The following is a 27874-nucleotide window of genomic DNA, read 5'->3' as shown; positions in this document are numbered from 1 at the left end:
AAGCCAGTTGATCAGACAAACTATTTACTGCAAATTTTAATTGCTTATTTAAAATGCTTAGAGTAAGAAAAGAAGCTACTTCCATAAAGATACCGGGTGGAAATGATAGTTTTAGCTCACGACAAAGCAGCTGGTTCTCAGAAACAATCTGAAAATGCTGACATTTGAATTCAAAAGATTAATCCTCTAATACAATCTCTATTTTCAGGATTTGCCTAAGCTTTTATTGCAAATAATTATTTAAACCGAAGTTACTATTTTAAAAGTACAAAACAGTACAGTAGAATCACTCAGGGTTTGCATGTATAAAGCCTGAAAGCCGAACTCAACATGCACGGGTAGGTGCAGTAATAGCTTTAAAGAGCTTCTGGTAATGTAAATAGGAGTTCACTTAAGATAGGGAGTTTAGAAGGTCTGTAAATGTTTTCTTTCCACTAAGCATACGTACAAATACAATTATGAGCAAAAGTTACCTACGCCGGAGCTCCATTTAAAAGCAGAATAGAAAGTGTTTGTGGAACCAGGTGGAGTTTCTGGATCTTGAAGTCAGCTGGAAGTTACAGGTGCAGAACTGCAGTTTCAGTGTTTCACAGATGTTGCACCATGCTTCAAAATAGTAATGCCAGTAAAAGATCAGCTGTAGCTTTGCTACTTCCTCCTCCCGCTGCTGTACATGCTCTAGAAATACAGAAAAGGGCAGGCACAGGGGCTGGTTATGCCAGAGGAGAGCTGCTCTTTAAAATTCCTGTATTTGTGTGATTCCCCATTGAAGTACATCCTTTCAAGCTACCTCTGCCACTCATATAAGCCAATAATTATTTGGATGAAATCACTGCAAATAAAGCTGGGCTAAGGGAGAGGAATCAAGACTCTTTCACTTGAACATTTTTCTGCATCAGACCTTGCAGCTTGTTGATTGGAAGCGTCTGTTAAAATTCAGTGGAATATTCTGAAAGTGAAAATAACACACAGAGCTTTTGAAGACTAGCCTTTGCATTTCCAGTATCAGCACAATCTGTACTATTTTCATTAGAATAATAGAAATGTATTTTCCTCTGGAAATATCTTGCTATAATTTAATGCAGGCTTGTTTTCTGAGCGTAAGGTTTTTTCACAAAAACCAGCAATTTTAAACTGATTGATTTCAAAGGATTTAAGAATCAAAAACAAGCCTCCAAAGAGTATGTTGTTATCAATGTCATGTTCATCCTAGGACAGTGGGAAACTCAGTAGTTTGATTGAATTACGCCTTTTGTTTTTAATCTTTAATAGCTTCCAGGTAGTTCACTTATTTTTAACCCACAACAGCAGCAGCAGCTGTCACAGCTTTCTCCACAGCAGCAGTCTCAGGGACCTAAAACCTGTAGTCCTCAGCAACAGGGAGAACAGGTGTGTGCCAACAGCCCCCAGCCAGGGGTGCATGGATGAAAGTTTCTCCTATTCTCCCCACCTCCACCAGAAAATAAGCCTGTACCCAACAGATTGGAAGCAGAGGAGGAAAGTCTTCCTCCAAAACCTTCTCGAACTGCAAAGGCTGCTGTGGCTTTGCTGCTGTGCTGGAGTTGGGTTATATTCCTTTATTTGTATTCTGCATAGAAGAGCTATAACAAAACAACTGGCTAAGTATTGTCGAACTCTGGCATGAAGAGAGTCAGCCTGCTGTATGGGTGGTGTAAAACCACGTTAGTGTTGTCCTGTTTATCATAACTAGCAGATAGATCGGATGAAAAGACGCAGTCAGGATTACTACGGAGTAACTGAAACTTCTTACCTACACTGCTGTGAGTTGGTTTACAATCCTCACTGCTGTAGTTCCACAGAATTGTTCTCTTTGCACCAGTGAAAGCATCAGTTGTCTTTAAGGCTGTAACTTTAAGACACTTGCTCTGCCGCTGCCCGTAATGAGTGTTAAAGGCTTTAATCACTGAAGAACTCTGAAGTCTTGATAGGGAGCAATCTGTTCTCAAAATGACAAATTTTGAGTGGTTGGTTCTACATGTGCCTAAAAAGCTTTACCAGCGCTAAAGCAGCAATTTGGGAAAACTAGCTGCTCCTCTTTTGTGTTCTTTGTCTTTTGTCTTCCCAGACATGCAGGGCTTCTGTTTACCAAGTGGTCTCTACTGGATACTCATTTTGTCATAGTAATTGTGCTTGTGCTGCTGTAGACTGTTCATATACAGGATGCCTCTTTCAAATGTTTTTATGGTGTATAGTCTCCTGTGTCAGAGGCCTTGTTCTGTCTGGGATGTGGGACAGTTTAATGGGAAACTTTCAGATTTGTTCTCGATATCCAAATGTCAGTTACTAGTTGAATTACCACGTGCAAGCTCCTACTATTGGGTTTTATTTTCTGGACGTTGAACTTCAAGGGCTTTTACAAAAAGGCTGATGTAAGGCTAGGCCTTCTTGTGGCAGAAGGTTCTTCTGGAGAAAATCAATCTCTGTGTAGATAACTTGCCCTAAGGAACTTCTCTCTTACCACACGTTATAGAGTAAGACTAGGGTCATTAGCTGAGATGAGCTATTATGAATGCTGGATTCCTTAGCTTTCACTAAGGACAAAAATGTGTGTGTTCACGGTGCTGGGATCTGAGTGCTTAGTGGAAAAAAACTAAGCCCCAAAAGGCCAACAATTTTCTGTGCTACCAACAGAATACATACATTCTTGTCTCAGACTTAAGGGTTTTTCCCCAAATGTCGGTTGTGTGACTGCGGAACTCCTTCATAGTTGTCTTCATCGAGATGATGACGTCATCTTAACATGCAATCTTTTGGTCAAGTTTACCTGGATCTTTGTGGCATTGTTTCATATGGTTATTCTAGAGAAGCATCGCAACTCCTGGAAATGCACCAGCTCAAAAGCTTGCTTTTTTTTTTTTTTTTTTCCTGACTGATAAGCCATGCAGTTTGTTTGAATTGCATATATAATACTTTTTTCCCACCATATGAATCAGCGCATAATTTAAGTTCTAGAAGAGGTCATAATTCAGTTCCCTTTGACTTCAGTAAACACTAGATCAGACTCTACTTATTCCATGTGAGTGATTATTGTGACAACTACTCTCTTTTGAAAATAAACTTTTAAAAGCGGGGTTTGTATTTTTTATGAACTTAAGGAGCGTGGGGCGCAATACGAACATGTGAACGTAAGTTTCAGATTTTTCACATTTTGATTAATTAGGACCTTTACGCATGGTTTCAGGTGTCACCTGAAGACTTTGGGGTTGGGAGTGGGACAAGAAATTGTCGTAAGATTACAGCCACAAACTGTAGTCTCTGACTGCAGGGAAGTTGACAGCTACATGGGACTTCTGCTGCGTAACAGGCGTAGCACCCTTTCTGACGAAGCAGCTGGTTTGGGGCATTCAGCATCTGTTCATTCTGCTTTAATAGTGACTGCATTGTAGCCTGTACCCACACATACCAGAAGATGTAGAATTACGTGTTTTTAAATGGCACTTCAAAAGTTTGCCTTCACTCTGGCTTTATTTACTTATTCACTGATACCAAAGTTTGGTAATAAGGATCAAGCTTTTCATTTTTGCTAGGGGTCTGACCAAGGTCCATCCAATCAAGATCAGGCATTATCTGCCCAACAAGCTGCTGTAATTAACCTGACTGGAGTAGGGAATTTTATGCAACCTCAAGCCACAGGTATGTGCTTGCCAAGCCTCCTTTTGTAAGTGTGTATGTCAAATTCACACTGAAATGAAGTTTGGTCGTAAAGAAGTCTTACGTTAGAACAACTTAATATTTATTATCAGCATGTGAATTACATAAGAAATACCAGACATTCAAAGCATGCACTTCTCTGCTTTGTTTGGCAGTTAAGTGTAGTAAATTACTTATTTTCATGTGATATTATTCACACCTTATACAATAATGAGGGAACTTTCATGCCAGACTTCATTGAGGAATGTTTAACTACGTGCTTAACATCCAGTATGAGAAACCTCTTTGTGTCTCCACAAGCACTTCATAATCTAATTATGTTTTAACTAACAGAGTATGTATATCACGTATACTTTATTCTGCACTGTTTCCGAATTGGCTCTGAAACTAATTCTGTTGATCCCCCTTTTCTGTTACACTCTATTCCTATGTCTTCCTTCCTTGACCCTGACAAACTCGACCTGACCTCTTTGACCTGCCTGCTTTCCCCTTCTCCTTTCTTAGTGTTGTCTCAGCTTGGCTCTGCCGTGAACAGACCTGGGCAAAGCCTTCCTCAGCAGAGACTCCAGCTCTCTTCTGCCTTACAACAGCAACAACACCAAGCCTTGCAGCAGCAGCAGCAACAGATACAAGTAATCCAGCAACTTCACTCTGACTGTGTTTAAAAAAATAAAATAAATTAAAAATATAATTCTCAGCTCCGAAACGAAAAACTCTTGCTGCTTTGACTTTTTTTTTTTTTTTTAACTAATGTTGTCATGGTCTTGCAAATTAAACAAACATTCATTTGGCAAATTTTATCATGAAAGATTTAAAATCTGTGGTTCTCTCAGCTTGGAGCACTGAATTTATTTTTATTCTCTGAAGCCATTCACCTTCCTGATTTGCTAACATTCAAGGAGTGCTTGTGGCACATAGCTAAATAAGCTCTGCCAGGTGCCAAGAGCTTTCAGAATAGCATGAATGTAAGCACCTGTAACTTCACACTTAGCCCATGGAAGCAACAGCTCTGACAAAGCATTCCTTTAGCCTTCTGTCATTCAGATGCTATATGAAAATATTTTCATTTTTTTAGCACACAGTCTCCTCTTTGTGATACATACAGAAAATAAATACAATGCATACACTAAGAAGGTATTACGTTAAAAATGTGCTGTGTAACCCAAACATTCACTGAAGTTGCTGAGTTACTGCAGTTACTGCAATGGAGAGAAAGGGCAAAGAAACAAAGCTGTCCAAGTACACCTGTAAAAAGTTAGATGTGCCCTCAGCAGGCTTCTGTGCCACTGGTGCTGCTTGACTGTACTCATTTTCCCAATACATGGTGCATTCCTTTTGTTAACCTGGTCCTTCCTCATTTTTTTTCTTCCCTTCCACCCTCCCTCTCATTTTTCCTGATGTGAAACATAGCTTTAGAGTCAACACTAACAAGTTTTTTCTCCCCCTTCTCCTTCATGGCAGCAGTTGCGATTCTTGCAGCATCAAATGGCTATGGCAGCAGCAGCAGCACAAGCAGCTCACCTGCGTCATCAACAGCATTCAGGCAGCCACTCAAAAAGTAAAAGGAAAAGAGGCACACCGGCCCCTCCAAAATCCTGAGACTTGCTTTCCCCCTCAGATAAAAAAAATCAATTCAGAGGGAATTTTTTTTTTTTTAATTCAGATTAAAAAGGAGAAAGTTTAAAATTCAATCAGTGTTCTATCTGACTGGTGGGAAAATGAACTTTTGACGTTACACTGAAATAAATGAACTGTTATTGGAAGCCAACCCTACAGCACTTAGAGATGAAATCTCCCAAGGAGCTAGGGTCTGCTTTCCATAAGTCACCTGATTTTTTAACAGAATGTTTTATCTTGGATTTTTTACCACTCAGCAGCATTGTACATAGTATAAGGGTGAAAAACATCTTAGAAAAAATGAACTTTGTAAATGTAGTATTGGTATTTGTTTATTTAGTATAAAAGGTTTGTGAACACTGTAACAAATACAATTTTTACAAATCCATTTTTGAAAAGATCTCTCCTTTTGTTCACTTGGGTTTTATACTTTTTATTACTTTGTCTATGAGCTTCTTTACTTCTTTGTGTCTTGTAATTGCTCTGGTGATACAGTCCTGAAGCTTGGCTCCTGAAAGAGGACTTCCACCTAAAAATTAGAGGGAACAATATGGTATTATACTTATACTTACGTATCTCTAAATGTGTTTTCCAAATGAGAGTATTAATACAGCCATTCCCGTGACCAACAGCTTTCACCTGGGGAGCATACAGCTTCCTCAGCTCTGGCCTCAGGCAAAGAAAACAAACAAACTAGAGGTCTCACAGGAGACATGCTCAAAATCTGTCATTTGCTGTACGTAGGTCAAGCTGTGACTTCTTTTGGAACTTCAGTCATGCCACCTTTTTGAAAATGAACTTGAAGAGCAAGTCATTTCATAAGTAAGTACTCAAGCGGAGTGTCTGTTACCATAAAGCACCCACATTTTACAAAGAAAAGCAGGGACGTTACTTCTAGCTCAAGAAAAGATTATCATCTCCATAGGTTCCTGCGTACTAAACTTGGATGTACCTGGTTTATGGACAGAGCACAGTCTGCCTTCGTCATCAGTTACAACAGTTACTGTTCCCGTTGCTAAGTCTTCTTCTTCAGCAGTTGGATCAACAATGAGTAACGTGCTTGTGAAATTAAAACATAGGCAGGTGTGTTAGTATATGTTGCTCCATTAACATTATCGCACAATCCATGTAATTTACTAATTTTTACTGTACTCTTACAAAATACCTGTGGGTACATTTAGTGCTCAGGCTTACCTATTTTCTTACTAAAGTGCACCAATTTTAAAAAAAGACTGAAAAATACAGGAGATTCCACATATTCAAGTGCGTACGTCTGTGAAAATACAAACACTAGCTGTTGAAAATACAGCTTTATGCCTCAATTTCATAGATTTGTGACACCCGTGTATCGTGGAAAAACATCATTAAACTGCCATTTGCAGTATGCGGTCACTGCGTAGTTACACAAAGACAATGGCATTGCTTTTAGGTGTAGGCTGCATTAATCTGTCCCAGACCTTAAGGCAAAACTAATTTCTAATGGTAAATTCACCAAAGTAGTTCTCAGTTTCTTGTCAGAGAACTCTTAACACCACTCAGATTGGGAATAGTGCAAAAATGGATTTACTGGGTTCCTTAAAGCAGCCAAAATAAGCTGTTATATATCACATGATCCATGACACACCATTAAAAGCGGTTAAATATTGTTATTTTTTGAACCATTCGAAAAGTTAAAAAGGGGGGGGGGGGGGGGGGGGGGGGAAATGGATCTAAACTATAAACCAGTTTTGCACAACAAGAAAAACTTGAACTTAAAAAAAGCCAAACCATCACTGTTCAAGACTTAAGTTTCTTTAAAAAATAAAAAAAATCACTACCATCACAAACATTTTGCTGAAGTGCAGGTGTCACAACAGGAAAGACAATTAAGTTTTGCTGAAGCCTCAGTTTATACTGGTAAACTAAAATTTAGTATTGATGTAATCAAACAGCCTTTAGCAGCTGGAGCACACCTAGGCTAAGGGATGCTCATGACAAGTTTGGGGGGGGAAGTCCTATAGCAAGACTATAGGAATTGATTACACGGACTAGCTGGAAGGGTAACAGAATTTTTCAATTTGAACTCAAATGCAATGCATAATTAAAGGTTTTCAGGGGGTAATTTAAAACCTCACCAATAGTTTCAGATAGCCATTTAACAGCACTAGTGTAATGAAAACTGAAGTCCTTAGCCGTGCTACTCACAAATACCGCTTCCTTCTACCCCCCTACACTGTGCAGCATCAGCCCTGTGCATGGCATGGGGAACTGGCATACACAGAGAGTTCGATGCATCAGATTTATTATTTATGTACAGGTCGACCACAGGAGCCAGCTGTGGAGCTGCACAGTGCTCAGCACCCGTGTTCCTCACTCACAGCCATGCTAACCAGCAACCCAGCAGTTTTATTTATTCAAGGAGGGCTTTTATGCAGAAGAAAAATGTCTCTGGAAGCCACAGTATGTAGGACATATTACTTAGAGGGCTATGTCAACAGCTATAGAAAAGCAGCTTTTTTTATTAAACCAGAATTTTAAAACAAAACAACCAACCGAACCACACACATAGGCACACACCCTCTCAATATTTAGTTTTAGGAGCTAAAGGGAGACTTAAGTAACTTGTTTGATGCAACAGTCAGTTTCAGCAAAGGAAACGAAGCCTGACACTGTCACTGACAGCTTGCCTCCAAAGGCAACTGTTCTGTCTGTTGGTAAGTACGTGTGATTTGTCTGCAAATAATATCCTACTCACAACTGTCTGCCTATCATCTGATCCAAACTCTCCTGGTTTACATCAAACTTCAGACCCACAAGAACTGGTACTAAAGCAATTAACAGAAGCACTCTAAGGTACTGATAACTTTCTGCTTTGATTAATTTTGGTAATCATCACTTGGTCAACATCGGAGCTTAGTGCTTCCCCCCTCCGCGTCTCCCATTTGAATGAAAGGGCCTATTAATCATTTCTGCAAATGCAGATTAATGTGCTATAACCCCCTAATGTCTCTAAATATACCTAAATCTTAAATCAGATTCATAGCACAGCGGGCACCATCTTATTTGTCAATTTCTGCTTTTCAAATGGACACCACCATAAATAACTGCATTTCTTACAAAGATCAGCAGAACACATACTTAACATACTTAGACTAATGAGGAGCCAGTAAACAGTTTCAGGTGAGGAGTCAAGTTATCAGATGTGATTATTTTGAATTCTCATAATCAGATTCTTTACCTACATGAACAGTGACTTAAGAGTGCTGGTTATACTTCATCTTGGGTAATTATGTTTCCAGTTACCCAGAGGTTCTGTTGTTCTAATTGGACTGTTACTTCTTACTTCCTCTTTTGACTGGATCCTTGGTATATAAGCTGTTTAAAACCTACCATCTTTTATATCAGTTCTTTACAAAGGCTTCTAAAATATTAATTGGATTGGTAACGTTCTTACATCTTGAAGATACTGCTAAAACATAAAACAATACCTATTCCTTTATTTTTAAGCGTACTTTTTAGGTTGGGAACCAGTTCTGCTTTAAGTCACAGGAAGAAGTTGGACAGATCTCATTTTGTTCTGCATGCTCATTCATACCACAGAACTCCAGGTCAGTGCACTGCCTGAGCCTGCGTGCTCTTCACTAGCAGAAGTACCTAACCAGTGCAAAACATCACTGGTACCATCCCCCGTCTTTCACTTCTACATACACAGTTGTTTTCAGACATACAAAACAGTTATGAACTTACTCATCAAATATAGCAAATGATGTGGCAACCGGATGCTTTCTGATAATCAAAGGATTCTTCTGTTTTAAATTGACTTCTGATAAACCAGTTTCTTCATTTATAGTAACTGATGGCAATAGTACTGAAGAGATGGAAAAATGACAATGGTATAATATTAGACATTAGTGGGCTTATTAGGCCTAGAGATGTCCAAAACAGTATACTGAAATATTTACACTGTTCTTTTAAGCCACTGAAAAAAGATCAGAAGAGAGTTTTGGCTACATTACTGCTGTTCTGTACAAAAAAAAATAAAATAAATCTTGAATTCAAGGGAAGTATTTATCTTAGAACTACCCATTCACTTTTTTAATTTTCCTCCTCAAGGTAACATTCTTCCTCACACAAACATTTTCTGCTTCCAAAATGCCATACAATTACAATACTTCAAAGTATTTTTTTCCCGAAAAGCCTCCTGTACAAATAAAAACCAGGAATATAGTCTCATCTCATGAATTTTATATAACTGTAGAAGCATTGTAATCTGATCTTCAGATAATGCTCCGGCAACCCATACAGTGTTGGAGACAGGGAAATCAAGAGCGAAGTAACTACAAGAATTCAAAGGTAAGCAATTCAGTTAGGCAAGGAGGCCTTGCTGTAAGCTTCCTTTTATACTGCCTCCTACGTGCATTTATAAGCCACATACCTGTGAATCCATACGTTGCACGCACGAAAACAGTTTTTTCAAACTATAATGCATTAAGCTAGGAATATTCTGTTGTGACAGAATATTTGTGTAAGCAAAGCCCCCTACACAAAATACATTGACAAGGTAAGATCCCGACCTAGACATGAAAGTTCTTTATGGCCACTGCTGAAAGATTCACACCTCTGGCAAAGAACACATGGCAGAATAGCTATTAGTCTTATAAGAGAGCAATAATATGCATACAAAAAGATCCTGCTCCCCAGGTGTTACACATCTATGGCACCCAGACCATCATTTCCACCTTGTATTTGCGTTTCATAATTTAGCGTTCACATGACAGGAAACAAGCAGTCTTAAGGAACTGTGAACCAGTTACCTATTCATCGTAGTTTGAAATTAATGTACTTCTCCAAGCAACACTAATCGGTGTCTCTTGCTCTAGAGCAGACTTACCATTTTTTAATGCTGCTAACAAAGCAAAGGCACTGGCATCCAAAATGTTTCCATCGTAGTCCAGACATATGATATCGCAGTACAACACCCAAGCAAGCTACCAAAAAAGGTTTGCACAGGTGAGGTATTACAGCAGCTAAGTAAATGGTGCAGCACCTAAGAACATGCTGGCCAAGTGAACAAAGATACTTATTTCTATCATATGATTTTTACACCTCAGATGTAAACCAAGCTATGAAGACTAAAAAGCAAAAACAACAACAAAACACCCTATAACCCCAAATACCTTCTTTAATGTCTCAACACTGATCTTGTTAGTATGTCCCTCTTCATTTTGAGATCCAACTTACCTTGCCATTTGCAATACATAAATCTTCTTTCGCTATTATCTGTGAACTAAAATAAAATGAGAGAATAAACCAGGAAATAGAAAATTGTCTTGCAAAGTTGTTCGTGTTTTAAATGCATGAAGATTGTTCTTACTTTTCAATCACATCTGCAATGAACTGGCTTGCTGCTTGAGCCTCTTCACCAGGTGGTCCAGAGCGAAACCTCGTTGAGCAGAGGGATGGCAGTTCTACATTTGGAACTAGGTAGCAAGAATCATTACGTCACAAACAAATGAAAGCAGGCAATGGGATATCAAAACCAGAAATAAGACAGCACACACTTTTAATACCATTTTATGTACTTCAAATAAAAGGCAAGACCAGTAATTTTTCAATCGAGCCTTCCCACTTCTCCCCTCAAAAATAAAGTTATGCATGAGTTTGTATTAAAGAACGTGTAGTACTCTGTACTCGGAAACTATATATTCCATGGAGAAGCACATACTCCTAAATACCATTTTCTGCTTCTAATCCTGCTATGAGTATCATGACCCCACACAAACTCTTCTTTAAGTGTTAAACATTCTTAAGTAGATCAAGACACAAAAGCATTTTCAGCCCCCTGCCCAACTTCACTGGTATGCTACCTGCTGTTCATCAAGCATTAAAACCTGATGCTTTAGACCTGAAGCAAAACCACACATAAATATTTGTAAAAAAAAAACTAAGCATAATCAAGTTCACTGAAAACAACATACTTTCAAGATGCCTTATAAAAAAGAGGGTTTGGTATAAGTTCTCCATTCCACAGAATTATTTATTTCAAAGGAAACTCCAAACAGGAGTGAGAATGTACCCCTAGGACTTCTACAGTTCTCCAAGAAATAAACAGGGTTTATTTTACAGTTTTTAAGGGTTATTTTTTTTGTCTACTGGAACTTGAAGACAAAAGTTAATGTGCCTTTGCACAACCTTGCATGCCACAATCTTTCATGGATGAACTGCCTCCCCCTCTTAACATACATACTTTCCCTTGCTGTAGGTTTGTTTTCAGCCTGTCCTGGAATCAGCAGTAATAAAGCAGCTTTACATGGGAAGCTCAGAAGCAGAGCAGGGGGAATTCTGAAATTTCTGAAGTACTACTGTCTACATGACAATTTGGAATCTGATTTTAAGGAAAGTAATACAATTTTACCCAAATTCATTCTTTTAAGAAGTCTTCACAACACACTCAATCTGTCCCATCGTTACAGCCTTTTAGCTGAAGCAATGCAAGAACTCACTAAGATCCATACTGAAAAGCTTACCAATATATCCCTTATTAGCAGAATCTACTGTGGGTGCAGCAAGTTCCTGGAGGAAAAAAAAAAAAAAAAAATATTAAGAGCAGGATTTTGTACAAAGATTTTCCAGTTATTCTATACACAAATGGTGATTTTCTTGCCAGATATCATTACAGTGAGATTTACAAGTGCCATGTTTAATCAGTCCCTGTCTGTATTTTTCCTACCGGAAAACTCTATACAGGGACATTCAGTGATGTGCCTCAGTTCATGGCAGTCCAGCAGTAAAGTTGAGGCTACAAGGCACTTAATAGTCCAGCCAGCTAAATGTCAATGCACTTATTGATCAATATTCAGAAACTCTTCAATTATATAGCTTTTATCTAGAAATAACAGAGACTTTATTTTTGTATATATCTTTCCCCTTACACAATACACACCACAAAAATACCTGTTTGCAGACTGTACAGGTAGGATTAGACAATTAAATTATATATGAACTTTCACATCTGAAAGCAACTCAGGTAAAAGACTGTAATTGTGTCTGACTGGCATACTATTGTAACTCTGCCGGAGGTTCATTCAAAACATGCACGCACAAGTTCAGCTAACAGCTAAATTAAAATAAAAACCAACCATACCGCTTTAACTCCACAAATCACCGTAGTATTTCCTAACTTCACCAGGGCAGAACCATCTGCAGTTGTAATTGAACCTGAAAAGAGAAAGTGCTGTTCAATAAAATCTGTTTTTCCATTCAGAGGGCCTTAATTAACATCCACCTTCACAAAACGTTTACTTTCCATCATTTTATACTAAACACAAGCTAAACAAAGCCTCGATGAATTCAGGGTGGGAACAGAATCTCTGTGTTAAACAATCAGTCACACAGAATCACACAGAAAGGTTGATGCTGGAAGGGACCTCTGGATTCAGGTCATCTGGCCCAACCCCCCTGCCCAAGCAGGGCCACCTAGAGCTGGTTGCCCAGGACCGTATCCAGATGGCTTCTGAATATCTCCAAGGATGGAAACTCCACAACATCTCTGGGAAACCCCTGCCAATGCTTGGTCACCCTCACAGTAAATAAGTGTTTCCTCATGTTCACAGGCAACCTCCTGTGTTCACTTTGTGCCCATTGCCTTGTGTCCTGTCACTGGGCACCACCAAACAGAGCCTGGCTCTGTCTTCTTCACACACTCCTGTAAGGTATTTACAGACATTGATAAGATCCCCTCTCAGCCTTCTTTTCTGAAGCCTGAACATTCCCAGCTCTTTCAGCCTCTCCTCACAGGAGAGATGCTCCAGTCCATCATCTTCATGGCCCTTCACTGTGCTCTCTCCCATACGTCCATGTCTCTGTTGTACTGGGGCACCCAGCACTGGACACAGCACTCCAGGTGTGCCCTCACCAGCACCAAGCAGAGGGGAAGGATCACCTCCCCCGACCTGCTGGCTATACCTTGCCTAACGCAGCCCAGGATAACGTTGACCTTCTTTGCAGCAAGGGCACATTGCTGGTTCATGTTCAACTTGGTGTCCACCAGGACACACAGTTCCTTTTCTGTCAAGCTGCTTTTCACCTGGGTAGCCCCCAGAATATACTGGTGTCTGGAGTTGTTCCTCCCCAGGTGCTGGACTTTCTGTGTCTCTTTGTTGAACTTGATGAGGTTCCATCGACCCGCTTCTCCAGCCTGTTGAGGCCCCTCTGGATGGCAGCATGACCTTCTGGCAAATCAGCCGCTCCTCCCAGTTTGGTGCCACCTGCAGACTTGCTGAGGGTACGCTCTGCCTCACCATCCAGATCATTAATGAAGATGCTGAAGAGGACTGGATCCAGTATTGAACCCTGGCTTACTTTTTTAAACCATAAATCACAGATGGTTACTGTAAGCCCACCTTCTGACTGACTTACAGCAAGGCCTAATGGAGGGCAGCGTGGCACAATGGAAGAGACCCACAGTGTCAAGTTTGAGCAATAATCAGCAACTTGTATTTAATATACATGCTGGTAGCTAACTTGTATTTTACTTTTAGAAATTACGAGGTATAAGAAAGGGATGTAAGGTGCTGCTGCTCACTGCGTAAGAGGTATCTTGCCTCTGCTTGAGTCAGTTGCTCATCAAACTTAGAACAAAGCACAAGCTAAAAGTCACTGCCTCTTTCAGGATGCTAGGGCAACAATTTTGCACTGCTCAGTATATGCCTAGACACTGCCTTCAGCATCTATAACATACACTTATGATCTTAGAAAGACACAAGCTCCCACGACCACCTGAACTGTGCTGTGCATACCAGACCAGGAGCAAAACTGAATAATTACACTGTGCACACCAGCCCAGGAACAGAATGGAATAATAACGATCCAATAGATTACCATACCATGCGCTCTCTTTAATGCTTGTTGCAACTGTAAATAAAAATCCTTCCTCTTTCTTGTTTAAAAATGAAAGAACCGAGAAAACAGATTAGCAAGTCATTAAGGTCACTGTTATAATCTGAGATTAATAATACCTCCCCCATTATTATTATTCCAAATAAGCACTTGCCTATGTTGACAGTGGTTGCCCGGAATTCACCTAACTCCCTTCCATCAGGTCGACAGTTCTCTTTCTAAACAAAAATTACAAAGTTCAAATTAGAAAACATATTTTATTAAATAACACACTAATATTTATGCTACAGGAGCTCATATTCAATAGCATTCTCTTCCTTTTAGCAGAAATATGCAGCTACAAAATGCTAGGGAAAACTCAATCACATTCTAGCCAGTTTTTCATAAATTGATACACAGTTTGTGGTTGTAGGCCTAAAAAACTCTAATTTATTATAATTTATTTAGAAAATAAATATAACAATAGGTTGATTGTCGCAAGGGTAAGTACTACAGGATAGATTCAGAGCATCATCCAAGAACAAATACTTATTGATACATTCAAATTGGAGTTTCTAACTGTCTGCATTGTTTAGAATTTGTAGACAATTCCACTCCCCCATCCCCACCTACTGGAGCTCTTAAAATTAAATTAAAAAAAAAAAGAAACAAACCACCCCCCAAAAAACCCTCAGCATTCAAATACTGTCAGTTAGAAGCTGTACAATACCTGAACCTTAAGTTAGAAATTGCACCAATTCACCATCATGTTAGATCCAAATTATTTGTCACGATTTCAAGCTTCTCAAAAGCAAAGATTTTTGGTGCAATTATGAGAAACAAAACTGGCTGCAATAATACTGGACCCATTTCTAAGTCAATACTACCTTAGTAATGGATAGACTCATTTCATACACCAAAAAGTCAGTGGTTTTCCTTCGCAGTTATGGTGAGCACGGTTAGCAGCAATATTCTCTGTTATTTATTTTTAGTAGCATCTAAAAGCCAGGTCTGACATAATTTTGCAATAGACAAAAACCTGCATTACCATCTTGGTCAAATTTAACTCACATTCTTATTGAGGCCAACAGAAGCATTTACTCAAGCTGAACAGGGACACAACCTGCTGCAGCATCAGTGCCCCAGACAGATGGAGAAACATGTTCTGAAGCATATGACCATTTTTCCCCTGCTCAGTAGATTTTTTGGTTTTCCCTTATAGTTTCAGGTTTCCATACAGAGAAGTTAGAAAACCAGAAGAAAGCAAGAAAAAATTGATTACAAGCAATTTATACATGTGTGTCATGTTTTACTCACCAAAAATCTTCTGTAATATTCCAATGGCTCCACTGTTCTAAAACAAATAGAAAGAGAAGTTCACATGCAAGCTCCCAACTAGGTAAGAGATAGCAAAAAAGATAAGCAAGTACTAACCTACAACAACAAATCATTTGAGAATCAACATAACTGGCAAAGCTGCTTAGCAATATGGTTACACAAAGATGATCTAAACTGATCTAAGAAAAAGATATTTTCCTACATTCATTTCCAAAATGTTTCTTCCTCACAAGGAACTTGCCTGCACTTGCCTGCACATACAGCTAACACAAACTACTAGCTTTCACCCCAATAATCTTGACTATTACCTTTAATTCAAAAGGAGTGTTTATTGAGAAGGGTGTAGAATGTTTCTGAAGACATGCAGAAAGGGTAATTTTATTAGTGTCTGAAATATTTGTTAGTTTAAGGACTGTATTCAGACGTACAAAACAGTTTCAAAGAATTTTACAGTCTTGAAGTGTTAGTCTTTCTTAGAATCTCTAAGAAAATATAAAATTAAAAGATGTTTCATGCAGTGCTTGAGAAATAATTAATACTTATTATTAGTGATATACTACTAACAGTGTTTGTGTATTAGTATTTTAAGCAGAGAGCATTAAAGTAAAAAAACTTATAAAAGTGTTGGCAATATTTGAACAAAGCCTCTTCAGTTTTTTTACAATAAGCACCTTGGGGTGGAAGGGAGGATAACTGGAAAAGGCAGGTTTTCCAAACGCAAACTAACATATAGAGGTATCACAACTCATGATGGCAAGCAGGAATTAACCCCTCTTGGTTCCCCATATGGTGGTCCTATACTGCTGGTTTTTAACCCCCAACACATGGCCTGTTCTCTTCCAATTCACGTAAAAACACTTGCTAAACCTTGTTTCACAAATTTAAGCCATAAATCTGGAAGAAGCAAGGCCACTTGCCCAGGGTGCCCAGAGCAGCTGTGGGTGCCCCCTCCCTGGAAGGGTTCAAGGCCAGGCTGGACGGGGCTGGGAGCCCCCTGGGCCGGGGGAAGGGGGCCCTGCCCGGGGCAGGGGGGGGCACTGGATGATCTTCCAACCCAAACCATCCTGTGATTCTAAAAGGAGCAGTTATATACGGGAAGGCACCGAATTCCCTACAGTTTCAAGCTCCTTATAGTGCTTCACTAAACAGGTTCTGCCTGTACCTCTTCCCTTTGACAGAGCAAGCTGCTCCCCCCCCACTTCTAACGCCCCAGGAACCACAGGACACTTCGGGCTGGCTGGGCCTCAGTGGGGTGCAACCCCCTCTCCCAAAGGGGCTCCACACAGAGCAGATACATCGCCCACAGCCTTGTCCAACCGCGCTGTCCGTCTCTGAGGATGGATTCTATTCAGAACCATGTTTCAACCCATGCCCACGGTCTACCTCCTCCGTCTCCTCCGCACCTCGCCCTATTAGGTAGCTCAAAGCCTTACTAATCCCTGTACTCAGCCGTGCCTGAACAAACCCAGCTCGCCCACCCTCTCCTCGCCCCACCTCGGGGCTCCAGCCCCCTCAGACCCCCGGCAGCTCCCCGCTGACCCCCCGTGCCGGGATGCCCCAAAGCGGAGCCGGCACCCCAGGTGCCCAGCACCACGGCCGCCAGGCGCTGGGGTGACCACGGGAAGCCCCCGACCACCCGTCAGCCGGGCGGCTGCCGGCTTGGCGGTCATAAAAAAAAAAAAAAAAAAAAAAAAAAAAAAGAAGAAGGAGGCACCGTAATGAAAACGGTGACAGTTAACGAGAACACGCGGGCCGCCTCCTGCCCCGCCGGGGCCGCGGCGGTAACGGGGGGAAGGCCCCAGCAGCCGGCGGGGCGGCGCGGCTCGGCGCAGGCCCGGCCCCCGGGAGCGGGGGCAGAGGGGCGCCCGCCCCCACCGGAGCCGCGGCCGCGGAGGGGCGCGGCGCCCGCCCGCCCGCCCGCCCGCCCGGACACACTTACTTGAAAGCCGTCGCCATGGCGGCGCCGCGGCCGTCCCGGATGCGCCGCTGCCGTGTGACCCAGCCGGCCGGAAGCGGCCGGCGGGCCGCCGCCTCCCTTTCCCGCGGCCCTCGCCGGCGGCCGGAACGGCCCCTCCTCGGCGGGAGGGCGGTCGCTTCCGCCCCGCTGTCGCCGCGCGATAGGGCGCGGGCGCGGCGCGGCCCATGGCGCTGTCGCTGCCCGACGCCGTGGCGGTGCTGGCCGCCCTGGCCGCCCTTCTCTTCCTCCTGGTGAGAGCCGCGCCGCGGGTACCGCGGGCCCGAGGGGCCTGCAGGGCGGGGGCGGGACGCGGGGCAGCGGCCGGGGCTCGGCCCCGGGCCCGCGGCGGGGCCTGCTCCGCGCCCGGAGGGGCTGGGCCTGGGCCTGGTTCCGCGCCGGGGCTGCGTTTGCGCCGGGCGCGGGGCGAAACGCCTCGCGGGCGAGGTAAAAAAACCTCGCGTTTCGTCCTCGGAGAACGCCTTGTAAAACACCCCCACACCCCCCCGTGACCCTCCTTCACGGTAACCACTTGGGAGCCCCGCCCGTTTGTGCGTGGCAGAAAGACCGCGCGAGTTTGGGAAGTTTGACATCTGGAAAGCGAAATCCTGCACCCCATCAACGGTGCCGCGTACGTGGCGTTCCCCAGTCAAAGTACTCCCGAAACCAAGTGCTACAGGTTTATCTGCGTGCTTTGCGGCTGAAAACGGCGACAAGCCACTGATGCTGACAGCGGGCAGAGTAGGTGAAGCGGGGTAATCAAATGGCACAAGAAGGTTTTGGACCTGCCTGGTTTCCTCAGCAGATGAAGTACCTGCACCCCTGACGTGCCTCATTACCGAAATATAGCTGGTTGCCCCTTGTAGCACATTAAACAGCTCGGTCAACCCTTGATAGAACACTCACTGATTTTTCTCATTACTTTTTTGTCATAGATTTGTATGATTGCTCATGTAACTGCCAGAAAAATGCCAACCCTCCCCCAACATAAAGAAGAGAAATTCTTCATAAATGCTGAAGGCAGGAAAGAATCTGTACCAAGTATACATGATCCACCTACAAGGGAACTCTCCGTTGTTGTGCCTTCGTACAACGAGGAAGACCGGTGTAAGATTTTGCTTGTTTTGAGAAAAAGAAGAAAATCTATCTGTTTTTACTCTAATAATGCAGAGGTCAGTTTATGTTAGCAGGAGATTCTGGCGGACCAGATTATGTATTTGATTTTGGACACAGTTTCCAGAAAACAGTCCAAGTACATTGAGTTTCAAAATTAAGACACTGTGTAACTTGATTTCTGCTGCTAAAAATAACTTGGGGCACTTGTAAGAATCCTCTTTATTTTAATGAAGTCCAGCAGAATGTCTGCTTATTGCCCCTGTAAATGCTGTAAGGCAACAAGTGGAAAAAGACTTTTAAAATTAATTTGAGAGCTTCCCAGTCAGTAAACAACAGCAGCAGCTTCAGACAAGCAGGAAGAAGGATGATCTCATGGGTTTCTGTTTGACTTGGCCATATATATGAGTACCTGATACAAAAAAAAGTGAAGGATTTCAGATGTGATAGAAATCATCAAGCTCTAAAGTCTAAAGCTCTGCTTGGGGTTGATGTGGTAGCACACATTGTCATTCCTTTTCTTGGTGTGTGAAAATACCGAGCTGTTCAGGATTTCATTAAGAGAGATGTTGATAAATAAAGTGTATCTGGATACAAGGTAGACCTGACCCTTTCTCGAGTCCATTGCATTCCTCAGCCCTGGTTCTCATACACTGGTTTTCAGTAAGCAAGGTCTCAATATGCTTCATATGATTTTTATTTAGCTGTCTCTTTCTTTGGAGACAGAATAATCACCTGAGATGCGCTCAGGAATGAACATATGCTGCAAAGACAGCCATAAGTTTGAATGTCTTTCTAACCTGCAGATAAATCAGCTGCAAAAATAGTGCCTGTTTGTTAGCTGAAGCATTGTGGCCATCAGCCTTAGTAAGAGAAGGGATGTTACTGACTGGCGTTAGGAATTTCTCTTGTTGCCTGCTCTGTCATCTTGCTTAAATGGATAAAGTCAGTGCTGGTTTGCATAGAGAATGCATTTTTTTTTCCTTTAATATTGTGTAGAGAATTGCATATTTCAAAATATAAAGTTCTTTCTTATCTTCAGAAGAAATATTTTTATCCTGTCTTATATGTGTGATTTTCTTCAGTGTTTTTTTTTGCATTCAGAAGGGACAAGACTTAAGAGTTGCAGGTTTTAAGCTCGTTTACCAAAGGCAGTGTTGTATGAAAGAGGCAATTTGCTCAGCTTTGCTTTGTGGTTGTTTTCAGCTTGCTTGTGCAGGTGCTTTTTGGTGCATTGCCTGTTATAATCTACTAACCTGACCTATCTCACCTTTTCTCTAGTACCTCTTATGATGGATGAAGCTTTGGATTACCTAGAAAAAAGACAGGTATTTTCATTTTGTGTTCAAAATTCATTATTTTTCTACGCATTATGTATAATGTCAGTGATCTGTTCACTTTGTTATTTTGGTGTATGTTAAAACAGTATTACTTAGCCACTTAGAAGTAGTGCTTCTGTCTCTTATCAGTTATTTTTAGATTGAATGCTGGAAGGTATTTTTAAATTAAGTAAAAATTTAATATACTACTCTATGATGGAAAATCTTTGTGTGCATGATACCTCTCTGAAGACAGAGATTAAGGCTTAACCATACATTTAGCTTTCTAAACTAAATCCTGTTTTGTTCCATCAAGTTTCATAAGGATCTGTTCTTCATTAGGGTTTGTTCTCTGGGTAGTAAGCCCATTGTGAAGGTTTGTGGGTTTTGTTTGGGTTTTCTTAATGTTCTAAGATTTCATCTTTTACAACTAAACTGATTTTTCAGTTCTAGATGGTAGCTGAGGAAAACTATGACAAACCGATGTAATAGAACACACATCAAATAATGGAAAAATTCTTTAAGTATGCCATTGTAACAAATTTACTATATCATATTGGTATCTGTTGACAACCATGAATGAGTTAAAAACTGCTAGGGAGAAAAGAAAGCTGATGTTTGAAAGACCTACTACCTGCTTAAGAAATTGGATTAAATGCAATATTTCTGGTTTTATTTTCAAGAAACGAGATCCTTCGTTCACTTATGAAGTAATAGTGGTCGATGATGGTAGTAAAGATCAAACTACGAAGGTAAGAAAAAGAAGTGTCTTACAAAGTAATCAGGTACGGATTTTTGTACGGTGTTTGTGGAATATAACAATGTTTTGCATTTATATTTTGGTACTTTAAGTAGTTGACAATCAAAATACATGTTTCTGAATACTTTCTGTCATTGTTCTACATGCATTGTGGATTTCACATACACACATGCATACACACGTAATTTTTTTGCAAATACTAGTATTCTTGATTGGCGGCTGTGACAACCATTTTCCTACAGCTCAGATTCTAAAAGTTCTAATCTTAACTTCAGTGAATTTCGTATGAAATATTCTACGTGTGCGTAGTGGTATGAATATGAGCTTGAGGAAGTTGAAAAGCCTTTTAAAATAGCTGATTTGTACTGTGATTCACAAAACAGCTGGCATGATTTGTAGCTTTTTCCCATACCCTTCATGGCATTGTTCATTTAAGAATTCCTGTGCCAGTAGTAGCATTTGCAAAATAGTTCTGCATTCTTCTGCTTTGACTTTGACGTATATTACTGGAAAGGAAGGCTGGCCAACTTGGGGGGTTTTTTACTACTGCTTGAAAGTTGTTAGCTACTAAAATTAATGCTGCTTCTTCATTTACTTTCCTTAAGCTTGTGCTTTAAGGATTGCTCGTATGTATTTTTTTGACTGCTTTGCATTCCTTCTAGCATCATTTCTAACTGAGCACACTATTGCCATGGACCGCTGGACTTGCAAGGACTTGAGACAACCCTTAGGAAAAATTAGAGGAGAAAACTCATGCTTTCTTTTCCCCACAACATGAAACAAAACGTGCACACCCCTGCAGTGTGAATGGGATTTTAGATCACTGTGAATTTTTGTTTAAAACCACAGGTAGCAGCAAGACAAGTGAGAAATAGGTAGCAATAGTGGAAAATTATTTTTCTTTGATTGACTATTGGTGTTGGTATAAAAGGTCTGTAATAGTATGATATGAATTACAGTAGTAGTGAGTTTTTTGGACTTGGGCGACTTCGGTTTAGAATTGCTTGGGGAAATATCCTGTTCTTGTTGAATGTGACTAGCTTCCTCAGTCTCCTTGTGTTGACTGTGAACCGGTTTTTATTTTCCCAAACAGACTCCAGCAAACACTGGCAATGTACTTGTGCTGACTGAAGTGGTTATAGCTCTATGCTATTAATTTTTTTTTAAAAAAAGGGTAAGCAAATGTAAACTTCTACATTGATTCCTGGTTTTGTTTTATGCTGGTTTTTTGTGTGTCTATCAGGTTGCAATGAAGTACTGCAAGAAATATGGAAGCGACAAAGTGCGAGTGCTTTCTTTGGTAAAAAATCGAGGGAAAGGAGGAGCAGTCAGGATGGTAATTGATACTTTCATCTCATTCTCTGTTTGAACTGCCTGTGCCCAAATATGCAGAAGATAGAGCTGTGCTGATGGACATTTTGAATTCAATCTGTTAACAAAATTATTAGCAGAAAACTGAGTACAGGTTCTATAAATTAAGGCAAAAACTCTTTTCAAAATTAGCTCATTTTAGGTATTGGAAACAGTATTTTATTGACAGGAAGCTCAATAGCAAAGAGCCTTTTTTATATGAGAATTCAAAAGAAAAAAAAAAGTCAGACTTGAATTTCATGTTCCTGTTAGTTCCACTTAGAAATAGGTTTGCATTTAAAAAAAACAACCAACCAACCAACCAAAAAAAAAAAAACCTTTAAGCATTAAAGTAAAACTTTTATAGAGAAAATACAGCTAAATTTGCAATGTTGTTTTCCAGGTCATAGTTGTTGTTTTAAAAATGACTAATGAACAAACCCTCTCATCTAGAAAAGTTGGTGTTTACTGAAGCCCACTGCTATTACCTGCACTCGATAGTAGAACCAGCACAATTTATACTTTCACATATTAATTTCCACATAGATATTATCATAAAATTATCATGTTCTAAAAATAAAATAGCTGTTACACATTTAGAAGGAACATATTTTCTTAAGATGAATGTCACCTTTTGTGGAAAAGAGTGGTATCGTTTATGGGTTATCAGTGACTGTCTCTATCTTTATTTTAAGCTCTATCTTTAGTATGTCCATTTAATAACATGAGTAACTACAGCAAATGGAGAGAACGTTAAGTTAGAACACATGGAGTTTTTGTAAGGGATACGTATTTGAAGTTATTCCAAGAGAAGGAGAGCGATTCTCTGTGATTTATTTTTGTGTTGCAGAATGTAGGTTGGTTGTATATACTACTACTTCCTTGACAGGTTTTTCCAAAGTCACGCGTGCTTGGTTATGACAGTACTTTTGGCAATCCCACTGCTAATTGTTGTTTTGTCCTGGACCCCTTCAGAAATTGTCCAAGATGTCTGACCAAGAATATGGCGAAACAAGCTGTGAGACCTGTGCACCACAAATGTTTTGCAGTGATACTGTGACTTAAGATTTATTTCTCAAAACTAATTTAAGATTATCTCTTGAATTCTCTTTAAACAGTGTTAGGAAAAAATAGCACTGCATCCTCCTTTCCATAACTCAAATGAGAAATAAAATCTGTCCAGTGCAGTGGCAGCTGCTAATCTCTGCTTCTTTGTGCTCCGCTGTATAGCCGACTGTAGTAACTTCTTGTCTCTGGGGATTTGGGTTTGTAAAGCTTTTCGTTTGCAAGCTACTCAGGAGGCAGATTATTAACCTTTCATGTTCATGCATTGTCTGTCACTGTGGGGCACTACTCAGTGTGTGAGGTCTCTAGATGTTATGTCAGTATAAATTGTTGTTAGTAGCAGAGTATTAAGACTCACCTGTTGTGTTGCATCTTTGAGGTACCACTGTTCTAGTTACTACATTAGATTTTTGGAGTGTCTTGCAGCTAGCTTAAGACAAATGCTGATTTCAAAGCTGTTGATTTTTATTGACTCTTTTGATTGCAGGGTGTCTTTAGTTCTCGGGGAAAAAAAGTTCTTATGGCTGATGCAGATGGAGCTACAAAATTTGCAGATATTGAAAAAGTAGAAGAAGGTCTACAAAATCTTCAGCCGTGGCCTGTGAGTACAAATTCTCGTGGTTTTAGTTTAATACACATGCAAACAGAGTGATTTTTGTAATTCTCTTCAACTTGAGTTTTTTGAGATCTGGTTGAAGATCTAGGTGTAAGCTGAGAAGCTGCAGGAATGGGCTGTCAGAAGGTAGCGTCCACAGGGTTCCTGTCCTTCGCATTCACTGTGCCTATTTCAGTGTAGTACATAATGTTTTATTTACTACGCTTTCTTTGAAGTTGTTCTGCTCTGTATAAATACCATGTGTTGCCTACTCAGTTAAAAACCAATTTTTTCTCTGTTAACCGTTTTGTATTTTCATCTAATGTCATATACCTTCAAGGATGCATCTTAATTTCAACCTATTTTATAGAGGTTCTCTTTTCTCAGAGTTGTTAGTTTAGTGAGACTATTTGGAAGAGCCTTTATTGTAAATAAAAATTCAGAAACCTGTGGAACAAGAGCTCCTTCCTCCCTGCACAGTCATTCTCTTTTGGGTGCTTGACTTGAAAGAACTGAGGTTTATTTTCTGCTTGTGTGCAGACGAGTGAGGTGCTTGCAGCTAGTTTCCCGGGGTGCCAGAAGCAGGGTGCAGCCTTCCAGCAGGAGCTGCGAGGGCTGCGCCTGTGCGAAGGGCCGTGCTCTGGGGGGGCAGGTCCCCCCGTGCAGGAGCCACCGGGTGCCCGGGATTCCTTCCCTGGTGCTCTCTGCTGCCCAGGCATAGCAGCAGCATCAGGCCTGCACTCTCAAATATAATAGATTCGAGAGATTTCCTGTGAGAAGTAGTAGCGTGAGAATAATTTTAAACTTTTTCTTTTGATCACATCTTTTGATTTAATTTGAGATTATATTTTTGGCTGATACCATGGCATTTGATTTGTTTGAAGGTACAGCAGTGCAACAAGTAGGTTATTCTGTTACCCCTTCCACAGTGCAATATTTAGGGAAAACATACGTTGCAACATTAAGTGCCTAGGAATGCTGAATGCTTATCTGTACTGTTAACACATTTGCCGGATGCGTGTCTCAGAGGAACCACGTAAGCTAAACCAGACCTGAAAAAACTGCAGCGATTTGTATGCACCATATGCAAAATGTGATAAACTTTAGCTGGTCTGTTAATTGTAGAAAAGACTGATCTTAGCCTCAGAATCTCAGTAGAAAAAGTGCAGCTACAGGAAGCAGAAAAGTATACGGCTTTGAAGTTACAGTTCTCAACACAAGATTCCACTGATTCAGAAAATGTTAGTTTAAGTAATAACTCTCTAATTTGTATTCCTGTGCAGTGCCAGATGGCTATTTCCTGTGGTTCTAGAGCTCATCTGGAGAAGGACTCGATAGCAAAGGTTTGTTTCCATTTCCTGCTGTGTACTAATATTAAAATACTTCCATTATTTGATTCCGCTCTGCAGATTTTACAATTAAATAACCAATATTTGTAAAAGAATGGAAGCTAAAAAATAGGAAAACCTTGTCATAAGTGTAGCGTGTGCTCCATCGTATACAAAGGACGTATTCTAGATTTCAGGCACTTTGAACTGTTTTCAGTTAATGTTCCAATTTATGGATTTAATTTTCTTACTTGAGAACATCTTACGAGCAGAGCTTCTAATCCCTGACAGAACTGGTAGCTAGTATCCAGTACTGGGGCTGGAGTGGAAGGCAACTGGTGAGTTAATATTTATTGATTCCCTTATGGTGCAAGAGCTTGATTTGCAGCTCTTGAAACCTGTTTAAAATGAGCTAGGGATAATTAGCAGCAAAATGTTTGAAGAGTATCTCAATTCATGGGAAAGTACTGTAATTTTTCTGCATTACTCATAGTAAAATTTTTGAGTTTTTAACACACAGACAGTACTGTTCTATGTGTGACTCTTGTGGAATAAACAGTGATGAATGGGAGCATAGTCTTATCTTGCATCTGGTTTTCTGATATCTTGGCAGACAGTAGTTGACAAAGCACAAGCATGGAACTTGTATTGCAACAGACACATTGCTGGACTAATTTTTTCAGCATCATTGGATGTGCTCATCATGTTGAATGTTCTCAAGAGTAAGCTTTGTTTATACTGACACTTAATACTTGAAACTATTCTAAAATATATACACAATTAGTAAAATAGTTACAAAACTTCAAAAGAAATTACACTGGTAATGGTCAGCCCCTGGTAGATCTTTAATTTTTTTCTTCTGGTTTATCAGGTAGTATTGGAGTGGTTCGCTGGAAAGAGTTCTTGTAAATACTGCTGAGTGTGTGTTAGCATCCTCACAAAAAAACAAAACAAACAAACAAAAAAAAAAAACACAAACGAAAATAAACCAATCAACCAAAAAACCCTAAAACCTTTATCATTATCAGAAATTAGGATAAATCTTTGACATGGTACTTGCATGCTTGCACTTGCAGTTCTTTGTTAGCTGTGCGGCCAGTGTGTCCTGGAAATGTTGCTATTACAAGGAGACCATGTAGCTGATAAATTTGAGCCCAGAAAAAAATGCTTCGTTGTGTGGTCAGGTACCAAATATAGATAAACTTTCTTTGGTGCATTCATATTTATTTTCATTTTTGAAGGTTGTGCTACATGAGTGAGAGGAATTGGAACAGGACTTTACCTTTTAATGCAAAAGTACAATTTTAGGATGTGTCCATCCTTTGATTCCCGTTTCTCCCAATATTTCTGACTTTTTGATAAAGGAATCACCAACTGGTCAGGTAGTACTGCTCTGTTTGAAATATGTAGCCCATTTTGTCATCCAGCTGTCCCTAGACTGGGAAGGAAGGACAGCATTTACCATGTTGGGAGGAGACTGTTGTGTAGTGCAATAGGTATAAACAGAATTGCAGAATATCTTTGAAGAAGTTGGGATTTCTCTCTGGGCATAGTAGCATCTAGAACGGTAGAATGAAGCTGTGATAAGCAGCCATATAGGATTTCACCAGAATTTCACCCCTAAATTCAGTCTCAAGACATCAAGAATTCTGTTCTGCCTCCAGCATTGTTAATGTACTTTAGTGAATCCATAGCATGACATGCATAAGTAGTCATGCGAGTGATGAACGTAACCCAGGAGCCCCTCTTTGTGAAGTGCACAGTTTCACTGGATGACAGTCATGCAGCCTCTTACTGTTTCCCTTTGGCGAGTAGTAGCCTTGTGTTCTTGGTCACACAGTGGTTCACCTTCACCAGAAGAGCCCAAGAATCCACACCAGATCTACATTAACCTAGGGCTAGAGCACTTTTCTGAGAGTCACAAGCTATGAATTTGAATTTACTTAAACCAAAGGCTATTACATAAGCTGAGCATCTTCTCATTTTTCCAGTGAGGTTTGAAATTGTTAGCTTTAAAGGCATCTTTTATCACCCAGAGATGCTTACCAGTTAAACTGTTGGCTCCTAAAGATTTTTGCATGGTATTTGGCTTGCAGTCTTAGATACAATCACCTAAATTGAGCTTAAGGGCAGCAGTGAGTTCAGAAGCGATTTGTGGATCAGGGTTCTAGTTGTTTAGGAGATGGCTTGAAGAAAAGACTGGGAGGGACCTCTGGGAACCCAGAGTCCAGCCTCTATGTTCCATGGACAAACTTACCTGTGTGATTATTGTGCCAAGAACAAAAGTGTGACCAAAGAGTAGGCTGGGGAAGCATTTACCAGGAGCATAAAATATATTTGTGAAAGCAAAAGAACAAAAGAAGTGACTGTGTAACCTTGTTGAAAATATAAAGTGAAATATTATCTTGCACAGCAGCTGTTACTTTAGTGCTGGTTTCACTTGGTCCCTCATATACTGCAAAAAAGTGTATTCTCTAATTGCATTCCCTTAAGTGCCTTAACACAGTGTGTGCAAGCTCTGAAGATCATTCAGTCTTGAATGAAAGGAGTGGGTAGCAAACCAACAAGAGATGCTCCCATTTGTTTTTTCTTTTAATAATCTAAACCTTAAAAAAAAAAAAATTATGTCATAGTAGCAGCTGGAACCTGTTCGGTTTTTAGTGTGTATTCTTAGGAATAGCAGTCTTTATGCAGTCGTGCTGGCTTGTTCTTCATTGTTTGTCCTGGTAACTTTTGAATTTGTTGGACCTGTTCAGCCAATTTTTAGGGAGATAAGAGGACTAGGTAGAGGTAAAAAAATGCTTATAAGCATTCAGTGGAGTAGAGTGTGTAGCATGCCAACCTCTTCCTCCTTCACTCTTCCTTTCCTGGGGGAATTCCCAGAGAATCGTGCAGGAGATACTATGG

General features: G+C 40.5%; 3 protein-coding genes across 19 annotated transcripts in view; 2 read left to right on the top strand and 1 right to left on the bottom strand.

Moving 5' to 3' along the window:
• The window catches only part of SUPT20H (SPT20 homolog, SAGA complex component), a 34998-nt gene extending 29321 nt beyond the window's left edge, over window positions 1-5677 (top strand). For 10 of the 15 annotated variants that reach the window (XM_042792496.1, XM_042792497.1, XM_042792494.1 and 7 more), the window contains 2 exons: window positions 3549-3654; window positions 4177-5241. In XM_042792496.1, coding sequence (XP_042648430.1) covers window positions 3549-3654; window positions 4177-4337 — 267 coding nt within the window. In that variant the 3' untranslated portion in view covers window positions 4338-5241. Of the gene's footprint in view, window positions 1-1272; window positions 1390-3548; window positions 3655-4176 lie in introns of all 15 variants that reach the window. The other 5 variants (XM_042792505.1, XM_042792504.1, XM_042792498.1 and 2 more) reach the window with 3 other exon arrangements.
• On the bottom strand, window positions 5606-17496 carry EXOSC8 (exosome component 8). The gene is made up of 11 exons (XM_042792509.1): window positions 17423-17496; window positions 15463-15499; window positions 14321-14384; window positions 12413-12486; window positions 11796-11841; window positions 10643-10748; window positions 10510-10555; window positions 10160-10256; window positions 9016-9136; window positions 6242-6348; window positions 5606-5818 (listed from the first exon to the last, which is right to left on the bottom strand). Exons 1-11 carry the CDS (start codon window positions 17437-17439, stop codon window positions 5703-5705), a joined length of 831 nt encoding a protein of 276 aa, XP_042648443.1. The 5' UTR covers window positions 17440-17496; the 3' UTR covers window positions 5606-5702.
• An 87-nt stretch (window positions 17497-17583) lies between these two features.
• The window catches only part of ALG5 (ALG5 dolichyl-phosphate beta-glucosyltransferase), a 28751-nt gene continuing 18460 nt past the window's right edge, over window positions 17584-27874 (top strand). For all 3 annotated transcript variants that reach the window (XR_006165309.1, XM_042792507.1, XM_042792508.1), the window contains exons 1-7: window positions 17584-17691; window positions 18373-18544; window positions 19832-19878; window positions 20553-20621; window positions 21873-21965; window positions 23532-23645; window positions 24923-24982. Coding sequence is in view for 2 of the 3 variants with exons in the window: in XM_042792507.1 (XP_042648441.1) it covers window positions 17626-17691; window positions 18373-18544; window positions 19832-19878; window positions 20553-20621; window positions 21873-21965; window positions 23532-23645; window positions 24923-24982 (621 nt within the window). In the remaining variant the exon portion in view is untranslated. The remainder of the gene's footprint in view (window positions 17692-18372; window positions 18545-19831; window positions 19879-20552; window positions 20622-21872; window positions 21966-23531; window positions 23646-24922; window positions 24983-27874) is intronic.

The sequence above is a fragment of the Tyto alba genome, unplaced genomic scaffold, assembly GCF_018691265.1.
Source record: "Tyto alba isolate M040663 unplaced genomic scaffold, T.alba_DEE_v4.0 Super-Scaffold_2, whole genome shotgun sequence".
Classification (NCBI taxonomy): domain Eukaryota; kingdom Metazoa; phylum Chordata; class Aves; order Strigiformes; family Tytonidae; genus Tyto; species Tyto alba.
This window is presented reverse-complemented; position numbering and strand designations above follow the sequence as displayed.

Coding starts and splice junctions, on each gene's coding strand:
- EXOSC8 (XM_042792509.1), bottom strand. Junction 10,749..11,795: donor TGCTAATAAGGGATATATTG/GTAAGCTTTTCA, acceptor CTTGCTACCTAG/TTCCAAATGTAGAACTGCCA. Junction 5,819..6,241: donor GTGCTCTGTCCATAAACCAG/GTACATCCAAGT, acceptor TCTAATTTTTAG/GTGGAAGTCCTCTTTCAGGA.